The sequence below is a fragment of the Oculina patagonica genome, chromosome 14 (genome assembly GCF_052425735.1).
Source record: "Oculina patagonica isolate OP01 chromosome 14, crgOcupat, whole genome shotgun sequence".
Classification (NCBI taxonomy): domain Eukaryota; kingdom Metazoa; phylum Cnidaria; class Anthozoa; order Scleractinia; family Oculinidae; genus Oculina; species Oculina patagonica.
In genome coordinates, this window is record NC_135771.1 from 9147249 (window position 1) to 9175230 (window position 27982).

Consider the following 27982-nt stretch of genomic DNA (forward strand, 5'->3'; position numbering starts at 1 on the left):
TCCATTTTGAATTTGAAAACAGCCCTTTACACGAAGAGATTTCTATGTTAAGCATTTGTAAACAACTCAGTTCTTAACAAAGCGGACAGAGATCAAGGCGACCTGGTCACAGAGGAATCTAAGATCGGTAAGCTTCTGTTTGATTGATCTTTGACTCATTCAACAGGCTTATTTCAATGTGTACATTGCTCTTTTAGATGAGCTTAGCTGCGCGCCGTGGAGGATTTTTTCTATGGTTTCAAATTAAACCTTAGCTATGTTAATAATGTTCATTGAAATGGAATTTTCTCTCTTGCTCTTGCCCTCGCCGCTTATCAAAGCGCTGTTAAAAGCATCTGGCGCCAGAGAAGGTATTGGGCGTAAACAAACGCTGCTTAGCTTAATATTTTCCAAAACGTTTAGCAGAAGCATCTTTACTTTGGCAATTAATGCGGTAGTTAATTAAAGGCGGCGGAGTAGTCAATTTGGTTAATGGTTTGTGGCGATGGCACGATAATGATTTCTCTTTATACTGCGCTATTTTCGTTTGATTATGAAAAATATTTTTGAGGATCTTTTGTTATGTAAAACCGCTGAATTTGCGCGCTGGTGCACAACATAAGTACATGTTTGAAGTCAGGTTTTAATTAATGCTGGTATTACTAGTAAGCGATTTAAGTTCGTGCGGTATAGAATCATACAAGGAGCCAGAACTAGAAAGAGACGGTCGCGAATTCGACCTGGGTTGGATTTTTGAGGTTAGACAGGGGAAATGGATGCTTGAAATCTAAGCGCTTGTTGTTTTGCAGCTTATGCGTTCAAATTTCATTTCCTGTGAAATCGTAGCTGTGAGCAGAGAGTCGCGTTTGATATTAGAACTTGACGTCTGTATTGTGCTTTTCGTTATTTATCAGCTGACGAGTTTTACTTTGCGCTTGATTTTTAGTTAACAAAGATTTACAAGACATTCATTCACAAGTTCTTGGAGAAAGTGATCTCAGAAGAGGTACGCAATGTTGTTTGCCCTTTTGTAGTTGTTCTAGCTATTGTCCGTCATAATGAACATTTGTAATTGTTTATGCTATTCATATAATGCGTACTTTATGAATTATGTCCTTCGTAGCGTTTATCCGCGTACAAAACGCAATTTTTATTATTGCCATTTTATGTTTAGTAATCATTTGATCTCCCATTGGTAAGTTTAACGGAGAGTTAAGCATTGCTTGATAATTAACAACGCTACATGCGGCCCAAAGTGACAACCTGTTTAGTCTATTATTTCGAGAAAGAATTGTTTAAGAGAAAATGAGTAACGCTTTACAATTTATCAAGCACAATTGACTGAAAATAATACAAATGCCACTTAAACATACACAAGATTGTGGGTGGAAGCGATTTGAAATGATCTTGCGGAACGCAGAAACTTCTGCTTTGCGTTCGCGCTCAATTCTTTTTGTGCGTGCGTTCTTTTGTACTTACCCGTGGGTATTTGAATCTTGCTCAATATATTCAGATTCTAAAGGATTAGAGTTACACTTTTATTGTTGCTTATTCATCCCCTGGAATTCCTGAGCATAAATTTTCTTCGTGCGTAGCTGATTTCGAATTTTTTCAGTGTTCGCAACACGTAAACATGGAACAGAGCCAACAAGGTATATCGCGTGCGAGTAAAAATCGTTTGGGTCGGATTGAGTAAGTTCGCGTGAATCATTGGATGGAAATGTACATACGTGCTAATATGCAGTTTTGTTTATGTTATCAATGAAGGCATAAACGTATTTCATGCAACCAGCAAGTTTCGGAAGAAAACAAAACTCTGATTCTCCACAATAAATCGATATATTTTGTAATGTGGTAGATTTTCTTGGAGTAAAAGATTTTAAAGAAGGGTATTGTACCCCTCATAAAAAGAGGGAAATATTGCGTTACATGCACCCCTCCGTGATAATGTGGTGTCAAAGAATGTTTACCTTCGTTTGAAAATAGTGAGTGCATACTGTCGGCAGACATGCCACACAGTTCAGTCTGCAGATCGAGAAAGAACAGTACATGTCGCTTTATTTAGTCAATATATGCCCACGCTGTACTGTATAGCAAGTCAGACATCTTGATGTAATCAGTGTAACAATATCTTCTGCAAGCTTGCAGTAGTTGCTATGCGTGCGTGCAACACTTCAAAAGCTCTCAAATTTCTTGCCCATCGGTGTCAAATGCGGTCTGTGATCGAGTGAAGAGGATTTCAGAAGTTTTGAGGTACAGGACGATGGCATAAATTACACAAATCTCGGCTAATTGTGAGTGGGAGGCATAGACAGGATATTTAACATGACAGTTCTGCTTATTAATACTAATCCTGTGAAATTCAAGGGCGATAAATGCTGCTTTTTGCCTGTTTTGAGATGACTTACAATCTACCACTGTTAATCCTTACAGCTGTTGACTAGACTAGAGGGTTCCATGTATTAATTGCTGTTTATGATTATTAGAAAAGTGAAATTTTTGCTTCTGCCTTAGTAGCCATGTAAGTTTAACTGAAGGACATTTAGCATCTGTTGTATGGGATTGACTAAATGTGTCTTTTTTGGCTAGAACTCGTAAGGCATTCCTTCATGTCATTATTTTAATAAGGCCTTTCCTGTATGTCCACTTATAGGGGGTATAGGGTCAAGGTGTGGATTGTCTCGACAAAAATTTTTACCTCAAAGTTCTCAGGCTTGCCAAAAAAAGAAAAAAAAATCAGGAGACCCAAATCGGGTTAGAGTCTCAATCTGGCATTTAGACATTTCAAATAACAAGTACTCAGCATCTGGGCAATTCGCAGATTTTAACACTTATTTCTACACCCATTATTTTCTTTGCTGTCCACTAGGCTTGCATAACATAGAATTGTCATATAAGTTAATTGTCTTCGAATAAACCCTATTAAATCTGGCATACCACGATACCCTTGCCTAATTCCCTTAAATAAATGAAATTACTTGCAGCATTAATTCACATCAATCTTTTTTAGAGGCAGATTCTTAAATTTATGATTTCAAATTGCTAAAGGGACAGTGTATTTATCTTGCATACATAAAAATTCAAAACGATAATTTCAAAATGTTTTGAATGAAAGATCTAGTTCTCCCTGACCTTCATATTCAATCATTCATGTTTCAGATTCTTTTTACTTTATTAATAGCTGATGCATTGTGAATATTCTTTCATCCGTGTGTTGATCACTTTAGTCAGGCAGTAATTAAATTGACAGTATGTCAATTTCTAGTGTGTATGCACGTCATTCAATGAAAGTTATGCTTGTGTTTGCTTCACGACCAGACAGTTGCCTGATGAAGGTTTTTAAGACAAAATATTTTTCAAGAATATTGTCTAGGCCTATGTTGTAAAAAAAAGTCATATTTTACATGTATAAAGTACAGTCACAGCACAATATCATATACATTCAGGCAGTGGTCGTAGAATCAAAATTCATGAATAAGGTATGAAAAAATAATTGATACAGATTCTATCAGCTATTTTTTAGCAGCCTAATGAGCCACACAGGAACTTTGAAGATGTGTGCATGTGGCTATCAAGACTACTTAGTAGCATGCACATTTTGGGCATCAATAGTCAAAAAATGTGGCTGGCACGTTTTTAAAAGATACGCTTGAAATAACTAATTATTTAGCAGATGAATTGCCCGAGGAGTGAGTTATAGTGTTGACTTCGTTAATAACAATGTTATTAAATAAATTGTCAGTCTAAATTTATTTTATCAATATATTTGGTGATGCAACTGAACAAAAGAAAAAGCACTTGGAACACAATATTGGAGTTCATCTTTTAAAGTACCCCCGTAATTAATTGACTGCTTAAATCTAACCCAAGCCCTTGTCTAATTATAAGCAGATGCATTAGCAAAAAGAATGCTATTAATGCATATTTCTATTTCAATCTCTCATTTCTGCTGCTTAATCAAATCACAGGTAATTTCCACGCATACAACCCTCCCCCCAGGAGGGTTTATTTCATTTGGGGGGGGGGGGCTTATTAGAGACAGTTAATTAGGGTTCATATAAGAGAAATAAAGTTTGATGACATGTTTTCACAAAATAGCAAGGAAATAACAAGTAAATGTGGTGAATAAAGTAATAGAGGGGTGAGGGGGACTTGGCATACAGCTGCAGATTAACAAAAAGATATCATTCAAGAATATCCAAGTTACATACAGTCAAATAACCCACATAAATGCGGTGTCCATAATAAGTGGTTAATGTACTATGCACCTCCAACACACAGTAACCAAAAACTATTTTGGTACAAATTGAGCATGTATATCAATACAATACTTCCCAGCTGATGACTATTGATTCTTCTTGTAGCATGTCTGCTTAACAATACACCAATAAGAAACAATAGATGCTGTAGCCCCTTTTGGAAAAATAACTGTTTTAAGCTTTGATTAGCTAAATGTACAACTATAAACTGAAAGTAGACATGTACCATGCAATTTGAGTATAAAAAAAGTTTATGTATGTAAGTATGTACATGTATGATGTAGAACCTAGAAGCCTTGAACACAGTGTCCTGTCGAGTAATTCATTTAATACCATATTAATTCACAAAATATTGTATTTGCGACCAGTTTGCTTTTTAGTTATTTTCAGTAAGGCCAATTGTCCAGTGTAAGAGCCTGCTCTTACATGTAATTCTTCTTTTGTTTAATTTGAAGGGCCTGCATGGTATTGAAGGAGAGAGAGCCTAAACTTTACATCTGTTGCTGTTGCGATGTCAAAACCATTCTTTCTTAAGAGTGTACCTGACAGATCAAGGCATTCGTCACTAGGTTCTGATCCTGACGAAAATGCTCTCCCTCGACATGGTATCTATGCCAATTATGAACTGGACCTGGAGAGTGTGTCTGACAGTGATGGCAGTAGCTGCAAGAACGTGGGTGAAATTAACGGTAGTCCATGCTCATCAACACCAAGAAGTCTTTCCCCTCTCAGCTCACTGAGCAGTGGAGATGGTCATTACAATACCAGCCGGACATTTGACTTTCCCAGTGAACCATTCAGTGTTCCTCGATACATCAGTGTGCGCTCTCCTGTTTTGAGACCAAGTACCTCTCTCTTGGAAGTTTCAATTGCCAGCTTGCCACCAGAGTCTGAACTGAAGCAGTCACTTTTGAAGATCCGTGAACAGATGGCTTTAAGTCTTGTACGACTGAAGGAGTTAGAGGAACAAGTGCGGAATGTACCAACTTTGCAAGTTCGCATATCGGTACTCCAAGAAGAAAAAAGACAACTTATTAAGCAGCTGCAATCCAAAAGTTCTCGAAAGAGAAGCCGATCACTAGGGCCATCATCAGGTGACTACTCAGTATACAATGGACATTCCAAGGGTTCAAAGAGTGACACTGAGAATGATGGTGAGGATGACTACACACTCATTAAGAAAAGACTTAGAGTCAAGTTGAATTCTGTTGGTGTTGGAGACTACTCAGTAAATGGCCCTTGCTCCTGTTATAGCACAACAAGTCAACCAGTCAAAAAGGTTCCCACAAAGTCTGTGTGTGTAGGTGCAGATAATCACCTAGACCAACATGCCATCAAAGGAAATAGTGGTTCACCAACAACAGAGGTCAAGAAACCAAGTGTCCAGACAAGATCTATTGGCGTTGGAATGATGAGATCTTTCACAAGAGACATAGGTGTCGGGGAAGAAAAACCACTTGTATACACAGAAAACAGGGGGACACAAGCTTCAATAGAAAAGGTGGATTCTGCCTGTGATGCTCCTACTGCTGCTGTCACAAAAGATGCAGCTGTTTCAGTGAAACCCAACTTGCACTCAAAAGGAGTCAGTGCAGACCTTGTTAGCTCAGGTGATAAGACTCTCTACAAGAGAAGTGTATCAGAAGCAAGGGTAGACACTGGAGTACAAACAGGTGGTGGTTCAGGGGTCTCATTGGTTTCAATCGGCGTGGGCATTTGCACCATTGACGATGAGCCAGCATGCAGAAAATGTTCCAACAGAAAGTCTCGAGCAATAGTGAAAACGGTGGATGAGATTATGGCCAATCGCATTGACATTCCATTGTGCAAATCTGTTGGTGTCGGGGACATGAGTCTTGAAGATAACTACCTTTGCAGTCGTTGCAGCAATCTTGAAACAAGAACAGTTGGTGTTGGAGAAAAGATTGAGTTTAGAAATGTCGCTCTTGGAGATTGCAGTGTTTCGGAGGACTACCTCTGTGATCGTTGCAGTAACACAAAGACAAGAACTGTTGGCTGCGGTATTGATCACATGTTCACTAAAGACGCTGGTACTGGAGAAGACACAATAAATGGCAAGACACTGTGTGACCACTGTTCAAATTTACAAACAGCATCCATTGGAACAGGTGATTTTAAATTGGAGGAGGACATTTTTGTCTGTGAACGTTGTAACTCCAACTCAGAAAACATTACAGAAAGTTTAGTGACTGCAAAAGAGACAGTTGAATTGGAATCAATAGCAATTGGTGGCCATCTTGCAGCTAAGGAGATCAATGAGGAGAAAGACATGCCAGTAAGAGATAAAAGCCTTGTTAAGGGTGCATGTACTACACGCACAATCGGTGTGGGTAGCTGTGGCATCATGGATTCTTTCTGTAGCAGGTGTGACAATTTACGCACCAGGTCTATTGGTGTTGGCAATGGTAATGTTTCACTTGATGTGATTTGTGACAGGTGCTCCAATAAGAAAACAAAGTCTGTTGGAACAAGCAGCGACATCATAGAAACAAGAACACTTGGTGTCAGTGAGTGTTGCATAACAGATAACTACTGTGACAGATGCATGAACATCAGGACACAAACTGTTGCCATTGGTGACTGCTGTGTAACTGACAGCTACTGTGAGCGCTGCTTTAACGTTCAGATGCATTCTATTGGTGTTGGTGACTTTGATGTTAACATTGACGATAAGAGTGATAACCCACCAGTTATACAAGCGAACCTTGTTTCAGTTGATAACAATACTAAGTTTGACTCTAACATGAACTTGAAAAATAATGGGACCATTTCAAGTCATAATGTAGTTAGACACATACAGTCTAAACAACACAGTATGTATTCTAATAATGGCATTAAAAAGGTGCATACGCGCAGCAAAGAGAGCGACCTCAATGAATCTGATGGAAGCATTGACAATGACAATCCCAGCAGTGACAGTGCAAGTCAAACCAGTGAAGTCTTGGATACCTCTCAATCTCCTGAGCGTATTAGGTATGGATCCTTCATAAAACTTTAACTAATGTATAATATTCTTTGATGGAATTTCCAATTTACCTTGTTGTAAGAACTCTCTTTTGCTAAGTACAGGGTTCCTACCTTTTTCACAAACAATTTTCCAGTACTTTTCCAGTCCTGAGTTTTCAAGGACTTCAAAATTCATATTAACCCTTTCATTCCCAAGATCTCAATTAGTATTTCTCTTTACTGTCTGTACTTTGTTATGATGTTAGTTTTGAGAAATCAGTTACAGTTACTTGACTTTAAAAGCTTTCCAGAACTTTCCAGGTCTGGGTTGTCTTTTCCCAAGACTTTCCAGTCCTGGAAAGTGCCACAAAAAAATTTCAGGACTTTCCGGTTTTCCAGAACCGGTACGAACCCTGTAAGCATAATCACCACCACAATCTCACATTGTAATTTTCCCTGAAATCTTGTATCTTTTATTTTTCCTGTTTAATTATAGTAACCATTCTTGTGACATCCATTCATTCATAATTTTGTGGTGGCATTAACCCCAGACACCTCAACCAATTTTCTATAATCAAATGTAAGGTCAAACAGTGTTTTTGTGTTATAGAATGTATTGTCAGTAAAGGTGATGTAATATATCAACAAGTGCAAGTGTTCCCATTTTCAGTGCATACATGTATGTACATATACAATTATGAATAGTACTAACTTGCATATCCATATGGTGGAAAAAGGAATTTTTATTTTTTATTGATGAATTGTCTTCTAATAAATGATTAGGAATTTTCTAGATGGCATCAAGAATATTAAATTACTAAAATTTCCTTTTCTAATACATAATGATAATATTATTATTTTATAGTTGTGAAAGACAGCATGTGCAAAAATGACATTTTTTGGTAACCATACATTGTTGGAGATCTATTTGTATTCACTTGCTACGGTCATCTGATAATGGTGTTAAACAAATTTGGCATTAGTTTTTCTTAACTTGAATTTTTAAAGATGGCAGCATTTAAGCATGCTTTGTAAGCAATAGACCATCGATCAATTCAATGTATCAACAAAAACCTTCATCTCATAACATTATTAAGGTGCCGAAAAATAGTGATTGAATTTTTAAATATATACATCAACCTTTTGAAAGAGATGGATTAACATAACACATAAGAATTCCTCGGAGGCATACTTACATGTAAATGTTAGTTTGTTGTGGTCTTAACATGCAAATTTTGGGCTCAAAATTTTTTTATCGTTGACTTTTGAACAGTTAATGGACTGTGAGCGTGGTTTCTTTTTAACAATAGGACTGTGAACTTTAGCTATTGGCTGATAGTTGGTGAGGTGTGTAGGAGTGTTAAATTGAGACCACAGCAAATTCCTACTAATTTAAAATCTATATTCACCATTGTTTTGCATCAGCAATGGTCAAGTTGACTACACAGTGTATCTCATTAAATATTTACTCATAGGAAGCCCAGTCTTGTAGTCTAGTTCTGAGATTTTTTAATCATGATATCTACATGTAATATTGCTAGAACATTATTGTCCTAATGTTATAATCTTTTAGTAACAACATAAATGGAATGTTGACTACTTCAGGAAAACTTAGTCATGTTCTACCAGTGCTTGGTAATTTAATTTTTACAAGAATATTTTTTATAAGGGCATTAGAGATTGGCTATTATTTTGTGAGTAAGTTCTGTAGGCTTACTCTTTTTCAGAGGTGACTGTTTTGTAACAGTTTAGTTCTAGCTGGATAGAAAATAAAAATGTGTTTACATTTATAAATTACTGTGATTGCATTGTTGTTGACAATGAAGAAGCACATCCTTCTATCAATTTAGCACTTTTAAAACTAACTTAAGACAATGCCTGCATATTTGATTTCATTTGTGTTATCTTCTTTTATATTCGTCTTAAGTTAATTAACACTTAGTTCCTAATACTAATCCACTTAAAGAGTAATATTCATAGCCTCATTATAGTCAAAATATTGCACATCTCTTCTGAATTTAGAGATTAAAAGCACAATATCATTTATAGATTGATCAAGCAGATTTATATCATGCATAGTGACACTGTATTTACAATGTATTGAGCTCCACCCACACTTTTATTTCTAACTACCCGTCAATTGATATTCAATAAAGTTGCTAATGTTTAACGATAGCGGCACTTACTTTATTAAAGTTTTCTACTTACTGACACATTAAAAGGGGTGTGTCATTTGTTATTCCCTCCCACCATCAATTTCTAAGTCCAATACTGTTTCCGATAATTCCTTTCATCTGCCATTTCCAATAAAACCCCTCCCTTCAGCCACCTGCTCCCTACCCTCCCCTCCCTCGCAAATTTGACTTTTACATTAACCATTTTGATGAATATGCATTGAGACTAATGTGTTGATTCTAACTTTTTACAGAATTACAGATGAAGTTGTTGTGGCATGCAAGCTCTTGAATGGACATCTTTACAAAGGAAAGGAGATTGGAAGAGAACAAATGGTATTGTGTGTGCTTTTGTTTACATGTATATCTAATAATGTTAAATACTCACTATTAAATAAGAACCTCTTTATTTACTTTTAGTGAAAACAAAGATGGTTTTCATACTCTCAGGAACATTCCTTTCTGAATTATGTTGCTTTGAAGAACGAGGCATGAGACAAAAGCACCAAAGTTATATTCTACGAAATGCAAAAAATCTTAGTCAAATATTAAGTAAGCTTATAAAAGCGTTGGTGAATCTGCAATCCCGCACTTGGAGGCTAGCATAACTAAAATACACCTTAAATGCTCTTAAGACGGGAGAGCCATAAATTTCAACCGCGGGCCCACATTAGCATAAATTCGAAAAATTTGAAAAAAATTCACAGCATAGCCCTAGGTAAACTATAACTATAAATATATATTTTACTTCGATTCGATGAATATTTTAGGCGTACGGAAGTGATCTTGATTTTGCATCTCTCGGAAGCGGTTTCAGGGGTCTGATACCCCACACTTCAAACACCTCAATTTCAAAATTAAAACGATCTCTTTCGAAACAACAAATACATCATCTAAAAGAATAGATAATTATACACATTTTGAATGGTTATTTTCTAAGTTTGAATCAATATTAAATATTTGGGAGATTTTTAATTCTTTACATCATTTTGAGACATTTCACGCAAGGCAAAATTGACAAAATTCAGCGCCTAAAATCATTGCCTGGTACATAAGCTAAGGTATAAAAACGTATACCACGTGAAAGAGCATTGTTTCTTCTTTGAAAATCCGTTTTCAAAACCACGGGCTACTAAAAAGACGATTTTTAACGGCCCGAAATGCAAGTAGTACTTTCGTGAAATTTGAGCTTCGCCGTAACGGCTTCGCGATGCTTGAAACTCACAAAGAATAACAAATAAACATATTTAAACAATACAGTTTTAATAATACTTGTCAACAGGTACCAGAACATACTCGCGAGACTATTTGGCGTGGTGTTGTATCATTTCTAAGAAATAAGAAACCATTTTAGCCGTTTTATTTGACCTCGAGTTCCAAAGTAACAGAAAGCAAACACAGGTCACGTAGCGTTTGTTAAGGTCAAAGCACCCTTTATCAGATCAAATTGTAATCAATGAATTTCATTTGTAACACAGATAACAAGAGCTACAATCAAATAATGTTCATACCTTATAATAAGTAGTCAAAGCACCCTGGAAACTTTAAAAAATCCAATCGAAGCCCATCGAAAACAACATCTATTCTTCGCTGGTTTGATTCAACTGTGCTTATCGTTAGCTTGCGTTACATAATGGATAGACCGCTGACAAGCTGTTATATTTTGCGGGCTTGATTCTACAGAAGGACGTTTATCCGTCCTTTACAGTCTATTAAATATTTTATTATTGTTGTTAGTGACCCCTTTTACCCTAAATGTTTGTTAAGTAAACTAAAGCGTGACCTTAACTCGGGTGACTTTCAACAGATGCCACTTAGGAACGAACCTTTATTTTCTTAGGGGGGAGGGGTGGGCATTAGCCAAATAAATTACTGCAGAGTAAAACCGGCTGAAATAATCGTGCAAGAAAGCCAAAAAATTAATTTCGTTAAATGAAAATGAAACATGTGAAAAATAAACATCTAGCTCAGCAAAAATTACCCCTCCCGTCTCCCATCTTCTCAAAAAATAATGGTTTTTAGCTCACTTATCTAAATACATCTCCTGTTGTGTCATTTGGTTTTACTATCTTTCTGTAATATTCATTGTTATTGGCTATTCCTTTATTTGAAAATATATCCTTTACTCTACAACTTCAAGATGAACTAAATGGGTCAAGTTATTATTAAGCAATTTATCAATTAGTTTTTGCTATATTTATAGTAAATATTGAGTTAAGTATGAAAAACGTTTTTTCGACAAAAGTAGCCCTCTGCAGGTATTGTGTAACCTTAAAGCAGCTCTCCAATCAGTTGCAATAGTCAACATTTAAATCTTAAACCCTCGTGCAAGAACACGACCCAACAATATCTGAAATGAAACTAATGTAAGGCGCTTTTCGCTTTGATGATTGGGCCTCGATGTCCATGTTGTAGAAATCGCAGATTGACCGCAGTTGTGCAACACTGAGTTTAATTTGGTCAGCTTGTTACTAGTATACAAGGAACATATCATATTAAGTGTGTCATACACGATGGGATGAACCAGTTGGCACTGGTCTAGGATGGATGCACGAGCAGAGGTAAAGGCTTCTTCCTCTTGGGCCGCCAGAAGGTCGTTATCATCGGTTACATGAGCTGACTGAGATGTCGCGTGTTTCAATTTTGCAGCGGTACGCGAGAAGTATCCCTGAATCTGCTGCGCAGTTAGGAACTCGTCAACCTGAAAGAGCCGCTGACCATTTTCCTTCCTTGCGTATCGCATGTCCCGAGATACTTTTTCAGGGTCGGATTTGTGGCCAGTCTCCTACCCGATCTGGAACTTAGCATCCAGGTACTGGCGCTGACTGTCGTTAAAACGGCTGGCCTTTTTTGAAACTTTTAGAGCCCAGCCTTGCTCTAGGGGGGCCTCTGGGCACTTTTCATGATCAGTTGTCGTCGGGACAGCTAGTGTTGGCTGAAGGGAACAACCCTCTTAAATCTTTTTAGCGTACGCCAATACTGCCTGGTCAAAAAGGGTGTGCTTCTCAGAAACGAGTTTGCACTTTCCGAACAGCAAATGGCGCTCAAGGTTGTAGTACTTTTGATAGGTGCAGATGCACCCATCCACAGGACACGACAACAGCCCACTGCTTGCACCTTCCTCTTCTTCATCTCCGTCCTCGTCTTCTTCTTCATCCAAGTGTTCGGTCATGGCTCAAGCATCCTGAAATTACAAGTGCAGCACTAAGGCAAGATAACGCTGGGTGCTATCACAGTGCAGCCATGCTGTCAGCATGCCGTCTGATGGGAGAGGCGACGGGGATTGATGTAAAAAGAGTCGACTTCAGTGACCCTCAGGGAGGTAAAGGGCCTTGTGACAGGAAAGCCGCTTCCATCAAGGCTTATGTGCGATGATACATCAACCAGGGCCACGACGTGGTAACGGCGCGCGACTTCAAAGAAGCCATGTTGTCTCACGGGGGCATGAGTGCTGTACGGGTCGTCCTAGTTACCGATGCTACCAACAAGCCACAGCAAGAGGTTCCAGGCCGCTGGGAGGGTATCAGCAGCTTAAACAATTTCCTCTACCAAGAGGACTGTGTCACAGTATGGAAGGCATGCAACATTGGAGAGGGAAAGAATATACCATGGTCTCAATTACAAGGTTATAGTTACAACAACAACATACATGCATATCTTATATTAGTTATATACCTCTATTCTGATATTTTCACTACTGTGTTAAGAAAAAGTCAAGGGAAAAAGTAAATCGGAAAAAACTATTTAATGATGGGCAATCCGATTTCTTGTCTTTTTTTTTATTTTCAACATCTTATTCTTATTTGGATGAAACTCCCATCTTACCAGTAAAATATTAAATAAAAAAATAAATAAGATAAGATAAAATATATAAACAAATAATTTGAAGAGTCTTCCCTACTATTTTGTTTCATTTGTACATTACTATGTTATTCTTTTACTTTTTTTCTAATATTTTTTTCTGGTCCATTATTCAGTTCCTGTAAGGTTACCAGATGTGTGTAAGGCTGAGGTGTCTAAAGGAGACTTTGTGGCATGCTCTAAAGAAAGGCGCGTACCTGCCGAACGAGCCATGATCGAACACTTGGATGAAGAAGAAGACGAGGACGGAGATGAAGAAGAGGAAGGTGCAAGCAGTGGGCTGTTGTCGTGTCCTGTGGATGGGTGCATCTGCACCTATCAAAAGTACTACAACCTTGAGCGCCATTTGCTGTTCGGAAAGTGCAAACTCGTTTCTGAGAAGCACACCCTTTTTGACCAGGCAGTATTGGCGTACGCTAAAAAGATTTAAGAGGGTTGTTCCCTTCAGCCAACACTAGCTGTCCCGACGACAACTGATCATGAAGAGTGCCCAGAGGCCCCCCTAGAGCAAGGCTGGGCTCTAAAAGTTTCAAAAAAGGCCAGCCGTTTTAACGACAGTCAGCGCCAGTACCTGGATGCTAAGTTCCAGATCGGGTAGGAGACTGGCCACAAATCCGACCCTGAAAAAGTATCTCGGGACATGCGATACGCAAGGAAGGAAAATGGTCAGCGGCTCTTTCAGGTTGACGAGTTCCTAACTGCGCAGCAGATTCAGGGATACTTCTCGCGTACCGCTGCAAAATTGAAACACGCGACATCTCAGTCAGCTCATGTAACCGATGATAACGACCTTCTGGCGGCCCAAGAGGAAGAAGCCTTTACCTCTGCTCGTGCATCCATCCTAGACCAGTGCCAACTGGTTCATCCCATCGTGTATGACACACTTAATATGATATGTTCCTTGTATACTAGTAACAAGCTGACCAAATTAAACTCAGTGTTGCACAACTGCGGTCAATCTGCGATTTCTACAACATGGACATCGAGGCCCAATCATCAAAGCGAAAAGCGCCTTACATTAGTTTCATTTCAGATATTGTTGGGTCGTGTTCTTGCACGAGGGTTTAAGATTTAAATGTTGACTATTGCAACTGATTGGAGAGCTGCTTTAAGGTTACACAATACCTGCAGAGGGCTACTTTTGTCGAAAAAAACGTTTTTCATACTTAACTCAATATTTACTATAAATATAGCAAAAACTAATTGATAAATTGCTTAATAATAACTTGACCCATTTAGTTCATCTTGAAGTTGTAGAGTAAAGGATATATTTTCAAATAAAGGAATAGCCAATAACAATGAATATTACAGAAAGATAGTAAAACCAAATGACACAACAGGAGATGTATTTAGATAAGTGAGCTAAAAACCATTATTTTTTGAGAAGATGGGAGACGGGAGGGGTAATTTTTGCTGAGCTAGATGTTTATTTTTCACATGTTTCATTTTCATTTAACGAAATTAATTTTTTGGCTTTCTTGCACGATTATTTCAGCCGGTTTTACTCTGCAGTAATTTATTTGGCTAATGCCCACCCCTCCCCCCTAAGAAAATAAAGGTTCGTTCCTAAGTGGCATCTGTTGAAAGTCACCCGAGTTAAGGTCACGCTTTAGTTTACTTAACAAACATTTAGGGTAAAAGGGGTCACTAACAACAATAATAAAATATTTAATAGACTGTAAAGGACGGATAAACGTCCTTCTGTAGAATCAAGCCCGCAAAATATAACAGCTTGTCAGCGGTCTATCCATTATGTAACGCAAGCTAACGATAAGCACAGTTGAATCAAACCAGCGAAGAATAGATGTTGTTTTCGATGGGCTTCGATTGGATTTTTTAAAGTTTCCAGGGTGCTTTGACTACTTATTATAAGGTATGAACATTATTTGATTGTAGCTCTTGTTATCTGTGTTACAAATGAAATTCATTGATTACAATTTGATCTGATAAAGGGTGCTTTGACCTTAACAAACGCTACGTGACCTGTGTTTGCTTTCTGTTACTTTGGAACTCGAGGTCAAATAAAACGGCTAAAATGGTTTCTTATTTCCTAGAAATGATACAACACCACGCCAAATAGTCTTGCGAGTATGTTCTGGTACCTGTTGACAAGTATTATTAAAACTGTATTGTTTAAATATGTTTATTTGTTATTCTTTGTGAGTTTCAAGCATCGCGAAGCCGTTACGGCGAAGCTCAAATTTCACGAAAGTACTACTTGCATTTCGGGCCGTTAAAAATCGTCTTTTTAGTAGCCCGTGGTTTTGAAAACGGATTTTCAAAGAAGAAACAATGCTCTTTCACGTGGTATACGTTTTTATACCTTAGCTTATGTACCAGGCAATGATTTTAGGCGCTGAATTTTGTCAATTTTGCCTTGCGTGAAATGTCTCAAAATGATGTAAAGAATTAAAAATCTCCCAAATATTTAATATTGATTCAAACTTAGAAAATAACCATTCAAAATGTGTATAATTATCTATTCTATTAGATGATGTATTTGTTGTTTCGAAAGAGATCGTTTTAATTTTGAAATTGAGGTGTTTGAAGTGTGCGGTATCAGACCCCTGAAACCGCTTCCGAGAGATGCAAAATCAAGATCACTTCCGTACGCCTAAAATATTCATCGAATCGAAGTAAAATATATATTTATAGTTATAGTTTACCTAGGGCTATGCTGTGAATTTTTTTCAAATTTTTCGAATTTATGCTAATGTGGGCCCGCGGTTGAAATTTATGGCTCTCCCGTCTTAAGTAGTCGTACAAGAATGGATCGATGACATTAATTTTTGTTGTGATATCAACAAATGTTGTGTTTGGGGCAAGGGTCAAGTAATTTGAAACTTATAATTCAGAGCTCGGAGAAGCTTACCATTTGGTCAAAATTCGCACCCATCAGGCATGCAAAGATCGCGCTCTTTCTTGCGGACGAGAATGTCAGTGGAAGCAGTCAGTGATGACTTCTTGCGAGTTCTCGATCATTCCTTCTGTTCCTTCATTCTTGGTTTTCTTCGTGGGATAGCGCAGCGCCAGTCTGTGTAGCAAATAAAGCAGCATTATTCAAAACACAATAAATTGCTTTACCCATAAAAAATCTTGAATTATAAATCCCCTATCGACTCCTCTTCGCCCTTTTTCGCAAACCGAGCAGAGTGCTTTTATAGGCGTGCAAGTGCGCATGCTTGGTAGCCGCGTCTGGAGCAAGAAAAAGGCGGGAAAACTTAGTGGTGCGGTGTACATGTGTAGAAAAGTGACAGAGACAGCTTGGCATTTTCATGTTCTTCGGAGATAATTTCGCACAACAATCTGTCGTTCGGACGCGTTTATTCTGGAATTGTGATGCCAAACGATTTAGGCTAACCGAACTAACGTTAATATCCGAAAAGTGGTGGAGCTGAACGTTAAATCCTTTGCACAAGGCCTACAAGCCAAAAGAAGCGAGGTTTCTATCGAATCGTTGGTTTGGTTTACGTACGGCATGGGTTTTCCTCAAACTGACAAGAAAATTCATTAGGCCATCCCCTTTTTTTTCTCTGTTTAGCGTCGTCCGACCGACCCAGATTTTCGCGTTTTCAAAAAAAAAAAAAATTTATACAGAAGGTATAGAAGGCAATGACACATTATTTTAAATAATGTTTCATCCTTTTTACGCTGTTCTTGTTTGAGTTTAACCACGACGTCGATTTTTCCTTCCTCCATTGCCGCCATGTTGACTTTGTAACCATGTCTTCTTGTTTCCAGGCTCCACGGACATTATGCTGAGGTACCGGGCCTCCTAGTTCCAGACTCCTTATCCACTTTTTTTTTTGAATTTTTTTTTTTAATTTCGACCGACCGACCCAAAATCAGAAAACACATACGACGATAAACGAAAAAAAAAAGGGGGATGGCCTTATGTCGAAACGAAATTATGCTCAGCAACTGGCAACGTTCACTGAGGGTAAAGGACAAAAGAAACTGTCAATAGCTTCACGGATGGAGAGAAATTAAAGGGAATAGGATGGGAATTACATAGTGAGCTGTTGTTTTGTTTATATACTGAATTGCGAAAGTTTACCGCCCGGGCTTGCAGGTTTTAGTTTCGACTTTCTCTTCGATGATAAATCTATTGTGTTGGTTTTTGAAAGGCTCGGCCCTGCTCAGTTGAATTGACAAACCTCATCAAAATAATTATAATCGAATTATAAGGTAAAAAGCTAGAGCTAAATAGGCTAAGACTAAATGAAAGCAACATGTCATGACAGTTTTCACTTTCTGAACGAATATTCAACTTCAACTTATTGACACAATTTTCTTGTGAGTCATGTTTGCTGCCTTGAAATACAGTAGAACCCCGGTAACTCGAACTCTGAAAGGAAAAGAAAAACAGGTCGAGTGATTGGGGTCGATTGAATAATAATTCAATTTCTCATGTTAACTGTAATGGATGGTTTATTGATTTTTCACTCAGTCACTCTTCAATGCTGTCATAGAATGTTCGGACATTTTAATACCGTTACTTGCAATGTTTCATATCAAACCTTGTGCTTTTATTGAGCAGACTAATTCCTGTCAATCACAAAGATAGAAATGCAACGGCATTGTCTTTTGCTGTTGATTTCCCTACTTCCATTTATTTTTTTTTCTTGGAAATGATTACGAGCAGTGGAGAGGGAAAGCAGATTCAATTTAGATTATTTTGGGAAAAATAAGAAAAGGTTGCCGTGTTATATTCCTTGGATGTTCATTTCATGTAGCCTTTTCGATAAAGAACTGATGTGGTTTTTGTTTTCTTTTAGATTTCGTGCATGAGTACCGTGGAAAACAACTGGTTTCGCTGCGTAAGCTCAAGAGACTGTGACCCGGAGATAATCAAAGGCCTCCTGAAAATATTCAAGAACCAAATTCACATGCTGTTGGAGACTATCATCAACCTAGTGGACAGCAATGTAAGTTGAGGCAAGATTTGGGCTGTCACATAGCAACTCTATGGAAGTGTTACGTGACGTGACGTGACGTGACGTGACGTGACACTCCAATTTTTTGGAAAAGTCCTATAATAAACTCATTCAGTCAGTTAGTAGTTCGTTCGTTCGTTCGTTCGGTCGTTTCGTTCGTTCGTTCGTTCGTTCGTTTGTTCGTTCGCTCGCTCGTTCATTAGTCCACTTTCTGTTTCAGTCGGTCGGTCGGTCGGTCGGTCGGTCAGTCAGCCGTGTGTTTTTTTTTTTTTTTTATATTTATTTGACTTTTTACAGGTATTGGTTAACTATTCTCTAAATTAAACCGTGCGTCTGTTGGAGAGCCTGCGTTGAAAGGCAGGCTACTGTTGGATCGTTGTTTGATATTTCAAAAGGTATTAAATTATGGGGCGTAAGTTGCTAAGGGTGCGCGCGAGGCCTGTCTACGCAAGATATTAACTTATCGGTTCAACCAACAATTTTGCTACATTGTCCCAGCCGTGTCCTTTTTTTAATGTTCGTTTTTTTCTAGTTTGACTTTTTTCTACTTCCTCTCATATTTTCACGTTTTATGTTTAATTAGTATGTTTATAATTATTATCAGGGTTAAGAATACCTGTAGTTTTCTTATCATAAGATATATCATTTTCTTGTCTTGCAGGGCAACAATGCACTGCATTATGCAGTGTCATTTAGAAACTGGAAAATGGTAGATGTGTTGCTGGACACAGGATTAATGAACTTCAACTTGCCAAACAAGGTACTATGCACATACCAACTTCTGTTTTTTCCCGCCATTTTAAACTGCGCACATACACGGCACGAAATAGTACAGTGTTTTTATAAGAAGTCCATGTAAGAAGGGGAAAGAATTCAAATACAGTCGAACCTCGTTATTTCGAACCACACGCGACCTCGCGCATGGTTTGATGCGAATACAGGTACTACCATGTTTCCCTGCAGGCGCGCGCCATAGAGGGCAATTAGCGAGGTCCAACTGTAAGTTGATTGCTGGAATATTCACAGTATGCACGAAAAGTTTGGGTCTTATAATGGATGACGGGTAAAGCAAAGGTGGATGGCGGGGGGTCAACGGTTCAGAATTAAAACAAGTGCAATTTACTTTTCTCGTCGTCCCATTTTTTTGTGCTATATTATTTTTTAATATGGACGTTCCTGCATTGAAGTACTAGGACGAGTACGAGGGCGACTTTTCAAACTCATTGCGCGTGCTCAAGGTCGCTACGTGCCATGCCCCTCTTGTACACAGGATTTTTGTTTCTACTCGTCCACAACGGAAAAGCGCGAGGGCTCTGAAAACGCAATTGGTTTAAAGAAAAGTTTTTCTGGTTTTTGATGAAGGCCCCTAATGAATGCGCTCTGTTGTTGCGTGATATCTAATAATAATTACTTTTCAGGCTAAATATTTAACACGTTGAATACTTAACAGGCTGGGTATTCTCCGATAATGATGGCAGCGTTAGCTGGAGTCGTTAAAGAAGATGATAAAGTCATTGCCAGGAAAATGTTTAGAGCCGGAGACATCAACAAACAAGTTGAAGAGGTAAACAAACAAAAATTGGCAGTAATAAGGAGATCTTTTGGTCGTTTTTAATTTTGCCCCATTATCATAAATGCTCATGAGCGTTGACAGGTAATCTCGTACCCAGATGTTCACTCACTCCGAGGCTTGAGAAGATCTGGCTATGAGATTACCAGCCGCTGTTCGGGAAATGAGCCCACGCTCCTCCTCGAGCCTAGAGCGTTGACTGATTCCTCTTTCCCTTTAAAATTATCAGACAGGGCAGAGTCCACTCATGTTGGCTGTCAGTCGAGGAAGAATGGAGATGGTGGAGCTCACTTTGGAGGCTGGGGCTGATATCAATGCAACAGATGAGGTAAGAAATGAAAAGAGTTTTTGGACATTTTAAAACGGCACTACTCAGTTCGCAATTGAAGTAAATTTTGTATATTGATAGTTTTCATTTGACTGCAGAGTTTAGAACTTCTGTCATACGGTTTACAGTAAGTGATTTACTTGTTATCGTTTTGCGTTTTTACATGTAACCATTTATTATCAACTCTTGACGCAGTTTAATTTTGATGGTGACAACAACAAAAACACTTTGTATGTTGGTTTATCGCAAAAGACTGCAATTCGTGCGCTTTCTATAAAAGGCCAAATCCGCCAATCCAAGAACCTTTTTAGTCCCCCCCCTCTTAAACCACATTTTTGTTTTCTTTTGTCACTTACTTTATTTTGCTCTTTCCTACTTCCAGGATGGCTCAACAGCACTGATGTGCGCATGCGAGCACGGTCATCTTAACATCGCCAAGCGGCTGCTCCTGGAGCCTCACTGCGATGCATCCATAGAGGACAATGTAAGCTACATTTTCAATTAGTCATATGACTTATAACACTGATTTTTAATTGTCATAGTCTGTAAGAATCGAGTTTGGCCGGACACCGTACCTCACCGATTTCGGAAATTTGGCATGCAGTCTTGTTTTAGGGTCCTAACTACCAAATGGATATTAAAAAGTTTCAATTCTTTTTATTTTGGAAAATATCGAGAAGGCCGATTTGAAGCGTCCGGACGCGCCAACAGCGACGAAGTTTTACTTCGACACTGAACCTGCCGTCACATTCTCGATCATACTGGTACAGTTATAAAGAACTATCTTCTTCATTATCAAAATACATCGGCAAATTTGAGTTTGAATGATCAACGGCCAAGAGAAGTATGTAAACGATTTTTGAACAGCCTCAAATTACTAAGAAAGGCTTATAACTCCACTGTTATCTCAATAGAACTAGCCATACCATGAACAAAGCTTGTTATGGGAAGATACCATTAATAAGAAAATTGGGGAAATGTAACGGTAGAATAAAAAATTATGGAACCTCTAGTAATTGGCCATCAGCGGATCAGCTTATTAACAGCAAAAATGGGAAAAGAATGTTAAAATTTATTTTTTCTCATTTTACACAAATAAGATTGCCAGGCGATGAGCGTACGATTTTTTCCAAATTTTATATCGGCAATTTTTGTCGAGATATACGCTGTTTTTTCAATATTCGTTTCACAGTTTTCTCGCATTTTCCAAATCACTTTTAAGAAATTGCCCATTCCGTACAGAGTCTTCTTAATTTCTTAAAAAATACTAGGAAAGCAAGAATGTCATGGAACGGTTTTTACTAGTGAAAATACCTGTCAGACATAACTTCAACTTTCGTGTTATTGCTTTTTTCACAAATATGCAAATTAAGGAATCTTAAAGTGCCTATCTAACTATTCACGCAAGATTCCTCTAAATCTCGCACGGCCATCTCCAGAGAGAATGCGCATCAGAAGAAAGTCGAAGAGAAAGAAGCGATAACTGGAGTAGAAAGATTCGCCGAAGAGATAAAAAAAGAGAAAAATATAAGCCGAGAGAAGAAAGAAGAAACCGACTGACGCGGTTAAAAAAACTCGGCCAGCGAATCTGAAAATAGCTGGGAGTTTGGGGTGTTTTGTGTTTTGTAGGAAGGGGGGAAGGGGGGGATGGAAGTGGTGCCTGTATAGATGAAAGTGAAGAAAAAGAGCACAAGAGCGAGGAGACTGTCAACGGGCGCACCGCGGGAAACGAAGTGAAGTAACACAAGAAGAAATGATCGAACAGGACAACAACGTTTTCGTCCAGATTTACAAAAAGAGAGAGGGAGAATGCTTGTACTCGGACTTTTTTTATTAAAGTCGAACCTCTCCATAAGGACATCCTCGTGATGCGTCATGACCATCACGTATGTCCTATCCCCGACCTAGATGAAGAAAGTGACAGAGAGAACAGAGGCCCGAAGAACTCAACGCAATATCCCCCCAAAGCTCGAACGGGATTAAAAATCTCAAAAAGGTGTTAATATGAATTGTAAATCCACTCATAGCGGTCTGGCCACTAAAACCTGGAGAGAGAAAAAGACAGTGGCCAGAAAAAGAAAGCTGCTCGAGATTACGCTGTTGAGCAGATTCTGTAAAATTCCCCTTATAATCCTTTTCTCTCATAAGCCCCCCAATCAAGGCCCATATATTTCTTCTAAGTCGACTGTCAAAGTTTAAGGCCACTTTTCCTACCAGGTTGCACCCAAACCACGTTTTAAAAAAATCAGGCTTTTAAAGTACGTATAAATCCATACCCAGAGTAGATTACTGCAACATACCAACACCGTCTGAGAGTTTAAATATAAATCGGTGACACTGCCCCTTAATTCATAATGTAATTCAAATCAGTTTATAAAAACGTATCAGAAAACAAGAAGTTAATTTCGCAAGCCACCGCACTCCCCGCAGCCCACCCACGGAATAAGACCTACCACATTAAAGCCCACATCGTACCAAACTGCACAACCCCAGGGCTATACAAACAGATTTTGCACCTACACGGTTGGGAAGCGGATGGCATAGCACTCGGGACGAACAAACAGTCTGGATAAAGCGGGACAATGCGTAAGTTCTTTGGAAAGCCCCGACCCCAGAGCCCCCCGGGTAAAAATGATACCAGTCAATCAGCCCGAGGAGGTACCCTGCGAGGAAGCATCCCATCCGGGTGGAGTAAAATCGAGTCGCCCGCGGGGCTCCGGCGAGGGCCGGGACCTGCGAGAGACGGGAGACTACAAAAGGACCGGGCGGAAAGGGGAGAGGCGGGGCGCCCCAGGGTGGAGGAGAACCCCCCCGAAGGGGGAGCAAACGGACGAGACCCTAGAGAGAGAAGAGGAACCGGGAGAGAGAGAGAGACATAGACGAGAAGAAGGGGCAGGAAACAAAAACCGGGAGAAAAGCGCGAGCAAAAGCCAACCAAGGGAGGGAGAATCGGGCGAGGGGGAGAGGAGAGGCGACGGACCACCTGCCCTACGACACACACAAGAGAAGTTGCGCTGCCGCGACCAGCCACGCCCGAACGCGACACAAACGTAAGCACACGCACAGATGAGGAACAGGACGGAAAAGAACAAAGAGGAGGAGGCACCACTTCCATCCCCCCCCCCCCCAGCCCCCTCAAAAAAAAACAACACCAAAAAACACGCCAAACTCCCAGTAGAGAACCGACCCATCAACCGCAGCCTCGCCTGAACCAACACGCAAAATAACGGAGCGCCACGCCCAGACCACAGCACTGACCGGACCGGCCGCGCGAGGGCGGTACACGGCGCGACGAGACCACGACGCGGAAAACGAGTGAGCAAAAAGAGGACGGTCAAGGCCGAGGACGGCGGCGAGGGAGTAAGGGAAACACGATAGAGAGCAGCGCGACAATCAAGAAAACAGTCGAAAAGGTAATAGGGAACACGAACGGCGCGATGGGCGAGGAAACGGCAGGCTGAGCACCCGACAAACGAGAGAGAAAGCAGGTAGGAAGAGAAGGAAAGAAGAAGAGAGAGAAGATAAAAAAAAAAGCGAGAGAAGAGAAGGCCGAAAGGGAAAGACGCACGAAGAAGAAAAAAAAAGAGGGGAGGAAAAGACGAGACGAGGAGAAAAAAGGAAAAGCAAAGAGGGAGGCGAACGGGGGAAAAAGAGTAAAACGGACAAGTGGGAGGAGAACAGAGGAGAAGAGGAAAAAGGGAAGGAAGGAGAAGAAAAAACCCCAGGTCGACAAGGAGAAAGGGCGGGGGAGAGAGAGACGGGAAAAACGAATGTCTGGTTTTTGATTTGTGTTCGTAGAGTTTGAGCGTTGTTCTTTTTGTTTGGGAAGGGAGAGAAAGCGGATAGGTTGAGTTAAGTGGAAAGAAGGTGACGTAAAGTGAAAGAGAGGGAGTTTAAGAATTTCTCGATTGTGTAGAGTGATGTGAAATGGTTTAGAGGTTCTTTAGATTTTTGGAAAAGAAGGGTGAGGGTGGTAGTAGGTGAGGAGGAATTTGAGGAGGAAGGGGGCGAGAGAGGAGGGGGAGATGTGTTGGGGAGGACGAATGTGTGGAGGGGGGAAAAGACTGAGAAAGGAAGGGAGAGGTGGAAGAAAAAGCCGAAAAAGGAGTATACACTTAAATCCAATTGCAAGCTGCTGATGGAGAGGTAGTCTTATTTAAAGTGGATAGAGAAAAGTTGCGCAACAACCCAGCTCAGTTGGTTAGAGCGCCCAACCGGTATCTGGGAGGCCATGGGTTCGATTCCCGTCGGGGACTTAGATTTTTTCTTTGTCCCACGCTCGTGTCATGTTGAATAATTTCTTCACTATTTATCACCGAGCTTGAAATTTACCATCTTAATTATTTACTACACATTTGATGATTTCGACATTGCTGATCCTAGCAGTATGCAGGACGCGTGTCATATATCAACCTAGTAAATGGCATGCTCACAACGAGTCTCTCGTAGTTTAGTTGGTTAGAGCGCCCAACCGGTATCTGGGAGGCCATGGGTTCGATTACCGTCGGGGATTTAGATTTTTTTTCTTTGTCCCACGCTCGTGTCATGTTGAATAATTTCTTCACTAACCCATGCCAAATTGCCTTTGCGACTGGGACAAACGAAGGGACCCTGTCAGGAAAAGTTGCAGTGTCATGTGACATCACCTGAAAACTTGAGGCAACACTTTTTTTATTTCCATTTTCTGGCCCTTGGTAACTTTCTTTTTGGATTTTAGCATAATACTTGCAAACGAGTAAATTTGTGAAATTGTTAATGAAGTAGCCTGAAATAGGAAAGGATCTCGAGCAAAGCTTTACTTAGAGTAGGGTATCGGGTAATGGAAGTCTCAGTAAACTGTTATAGTTTCAAGTATTTGAAAATTGCAGGTAGTTACCTTAAAAAATTAACACCACTTTCATAAACACATTTCATGATTTCTTTCATGGTCGCATTCAGAGCTGGGACATCAGCGCATTGTACATTTCCTGCACCTACTCAACGGATTAACGATTTGTCGATAAGATCAAGATTTTTTTTCCTTTTATATTAGGAGGGAAGCACTGCCCTGTCCATTGCCATGCAGAGGAACTTCAAAGACTTAGCTTTGTTAATATACGGAAATGTTAGCTTCGATCCAATTGGAAAACCACGGAAGGTACGTCAATGAACCTTTTGCTACTGTCACTGTAGAGAAATTGAAAAGCTTGGGAAGTAGTTGGTAACACTGCAAGCCAATCCGTCCCTTTTTTTAATTTTTATTTGCAAAACACATAGTTAGATACACTACTTTCAGTGCAAGCTACTTATACCACTAACAATACTTAATTATTTAATAAACACTCTCTCTTTTTTCAAAGGCCCGTGATGACATAGGCTTGTTTCAAAGTAATAATTCATATAGGTCATGTTCCTTTCCAAAGACAAAGCGATGCAATGAAGTGATTATAATTTTTACTTCGCGTTCGTTTCCTTCGCGGCTGTTTCTGGGGTCATCGCACAACGCTTCTTAGCGTGACAACCCAAACAGCGACAGCGAAGGAGACTAACTTGGGTTTGGCATAGCAGAGAAGGAGCTAAATAGAGTAGCTGTGTGTCAACTTCTGAACGTTTTATCTTTTTATTTTTCAGAAAATCTCTGGTCTGCCATGTAAAGCGTCTTGAAATCCACGTAAAAACGTCAAAATGTTGCGATGTTCTTCACCATTTTGTCCGGTCAGAGACGTCTGTGTGACTCGGATAACGTTTGTGGTGCCTGCAGCTAAAGAAGTTTTTATCCGAGCTTCTAAACGTTGTTCGAATACAATGAAGATCGAAGGCAGAGAGAAACACGACTGTTTAGTCTGCCACATCACTTTTTTCTCCCCCTCCCACCCTTTTATAGCGTGTACTTATAGCGTGTAGCGTGGACATATTTGTTGGAGAGGTTTATAATTAATTAAGACAAGCAGCCTCGTTATAAACTTTGACCCAGACCTTGCATCAGCTGCTTTATTATGTCTGAATCGATACAAAATTCTAAAAACGTCATGTTTTTTTGTGGGCCGCGCGGGGAGGGTGGTGAGGGGGTGAGGCTTATTAAAGATAAGGGTCTTACGGCTTTTTATGCTTATAAAACTATATTTATGGGTTAAGGTACGTGTTGTGAGGTTTCTGTTGTATGTTTTTTTAAGCAACTTTAAACTACATATATTTGGCTTTTTGTATAAAAGTGGGACGTCTCTAGTTAATTAAGATTGTTCTATATTTAAAGAAAGACATTTATATATTTTAAGCAAGACAGCCCAACAAGCCTAATTGTGTATTTTATAAATGGCTCTAAAAAATGTGCATAGCATGCTATTTATATTATATGCCACATAATTATCCCTGTGTGTTTTTAAAATCTAATTTTTTTAACTGCCTGGTGATCCTCAGTTTCTTTGATAGTGTGCAGATGTAATTTATCATTAATGAGGAAATAGAACGAGAAAATTTACAAACTATAATAATGACCGTGTGCAAAGCTTGATGTATGGCGTGCGAGTAAGTTTTATCTCTTTTGCGCAACTATTGGTGATAAACAATAACCAATGGGTGGTGATGTTCTATTGACATGGACGTTCATGACGAAAATTACCGCCGATAACAAGGTTTCTTATGCACGTCGAATCCTATTTTTTTAAATTAAATAATATAAAATAGTTTTTAAATATTTAGAAGGGTTCTAACGGTTGTCAACTCCTTGGTAATGGTCTCTTTATAAGCCTGATCTTTGTTTATATGATATGATATGCCGATGTCCGATCTCGTCCCAAGACTCTAATTGTGAAGCGCATTGAGCTTCGGGAAATGCGCTATAGAAGTACCACTACCATATGCGTGTTCCAGGCCTTGATATAGCGGGACAAAATGTGAGAAACTATGGTGGGTGGGAAACAAACATCAGGCAGCTAGAAAGAGGCACATGCCCGTGTAGACGGGCACAGACAGCGGAGTGAAGCAGACAGACAGACCGACCGATTGAATGATTCACTTTTATTTTAATACGGTAATTCCATAAGTTTAAAAGCTTCTTTACATGAAAGCCGTATTGAAACAGAAGTAAGTGCACTAAAAATATGTACAAATAGTAGAATCTAAACAGTTTGCCTCCCTACTGGCCAGTCAGACAGACAGACAGACAGACAAAACAGACAGACAGACAGACAGATAGACAGACAGACAGACAGACAGACAGAAGCCAACGGACAGACAGTATTAAACGGGAAAAGTGCGGGATAAAGGGGAGCAATATCGTATATTTTCCCGAATTTGTGTTGCGTCTTCCTTTTGCTTTCCACTGTCTTAGCACAGTCTTGGAAAGGGCTAAGTGTTGACCTTGATTCATTAATTCAGTCAAGTAGGAAGTATCTTGTATTACTGTTAAATGAAGCGTTGATTGTTTCTGATGGGTTATACTACCTGGCTTCACACTAGAAGCTAAGTTAGTTTCAAGTAAGCACTTGACTCAAGACTCAAGTGGACTTGAAAATCTCAAGTCGCACTTTAAAAAACTTGGCTTCACACTTGATGACAAAGTATATTTCTTGAGGTACAAGCTGCCAATCAAGCTGCACGCCGCTTTCATTTGTCTTCCATTTCTTATTGGTCAAGTTCGTTTTAAAGTGTGGTGTAGACCATACTTGGCGGCGTACTTCGGCTTCTTTGAACTACGAAAGTTTCCATGGTCACAAAGTAAAGTTCAAGTAAGGATGTTTTACCCCTTTAAACTCAAAGTAGGTTCCAAGTGCACTTAGACTATACTTACAAGCTCTTGCGTGAAGCCAAGTACTAACATTTTGTATGATATTTTTTTGTGGAATAAAATTTGAAAATCGATGTTTTCTCTCAGTTACTTTATAAATGTTGCGTATATTTTTTCTTTTGTTAAACCAGTAAGTGACAAA

At 39.4% G+C, this 27982-nt stretch overlaps 2 protein-coding genes across 6 annotated transcripts; both read left to right on the forward strand.

Moving 5' to 3' along the window:
- LOC144639153 (uncharacterized) lies at positions 1-27914 on the forward strand. Of its 5 annotated transcripts, none has more exons than XM_078498406.1 (11): positions 1-127; positions 926-985; positions 4694-7232; positions 9634-9715; positions 18019-18168; positions 18839-18937; positions 19628-19741; positions 19977-20075; positions 20458-20559; positions 25108-25212; positions 25686-27914. In XM_078498406.1, the coding sequence occupies exons 3-11, from the start codon at positions 4750-4752 to the stop codon at positions 25716-25718; spliced, it is 3267 nt and encodes a 1088-aa protein (XP_078354532.1). In that variant the 5' UTR covers positions 1-127; positions 926-985; positions 4694-4749; the 3' UTR covers positions 25719-27914. The 5 variants fall into 5 exon arrangements, with proteins under 5 accessions (XP_078354532.1, XP_078354533.1, XP_078354531.1 ...); XM_078498407.1 differs by lacking the exon at positions 1-127 and adding an exon at positions 154-350; XM_078498405.1 differs by lacking the exon at positions 1-127 and adding an exon at positions 453-737.
- On the forward strand, positions 12806-14146 carry LOC144638493 (uncharacterized). The gene is made up of 2 exons (XM_078497687.1): positions 12806-13004; positions 13357-14146. The coding sequence occupies exons 1-2, from the start codon at positions 12806-12808 to the stop codon at positions 13668-13670; spliced, it is 513 nt and encodes a 170-aa protein (XP_078353813.1). The 3' UTR covers positions 13671-14146.
- Positions 27915-27982: the final 68 nt, after the last annotated feature.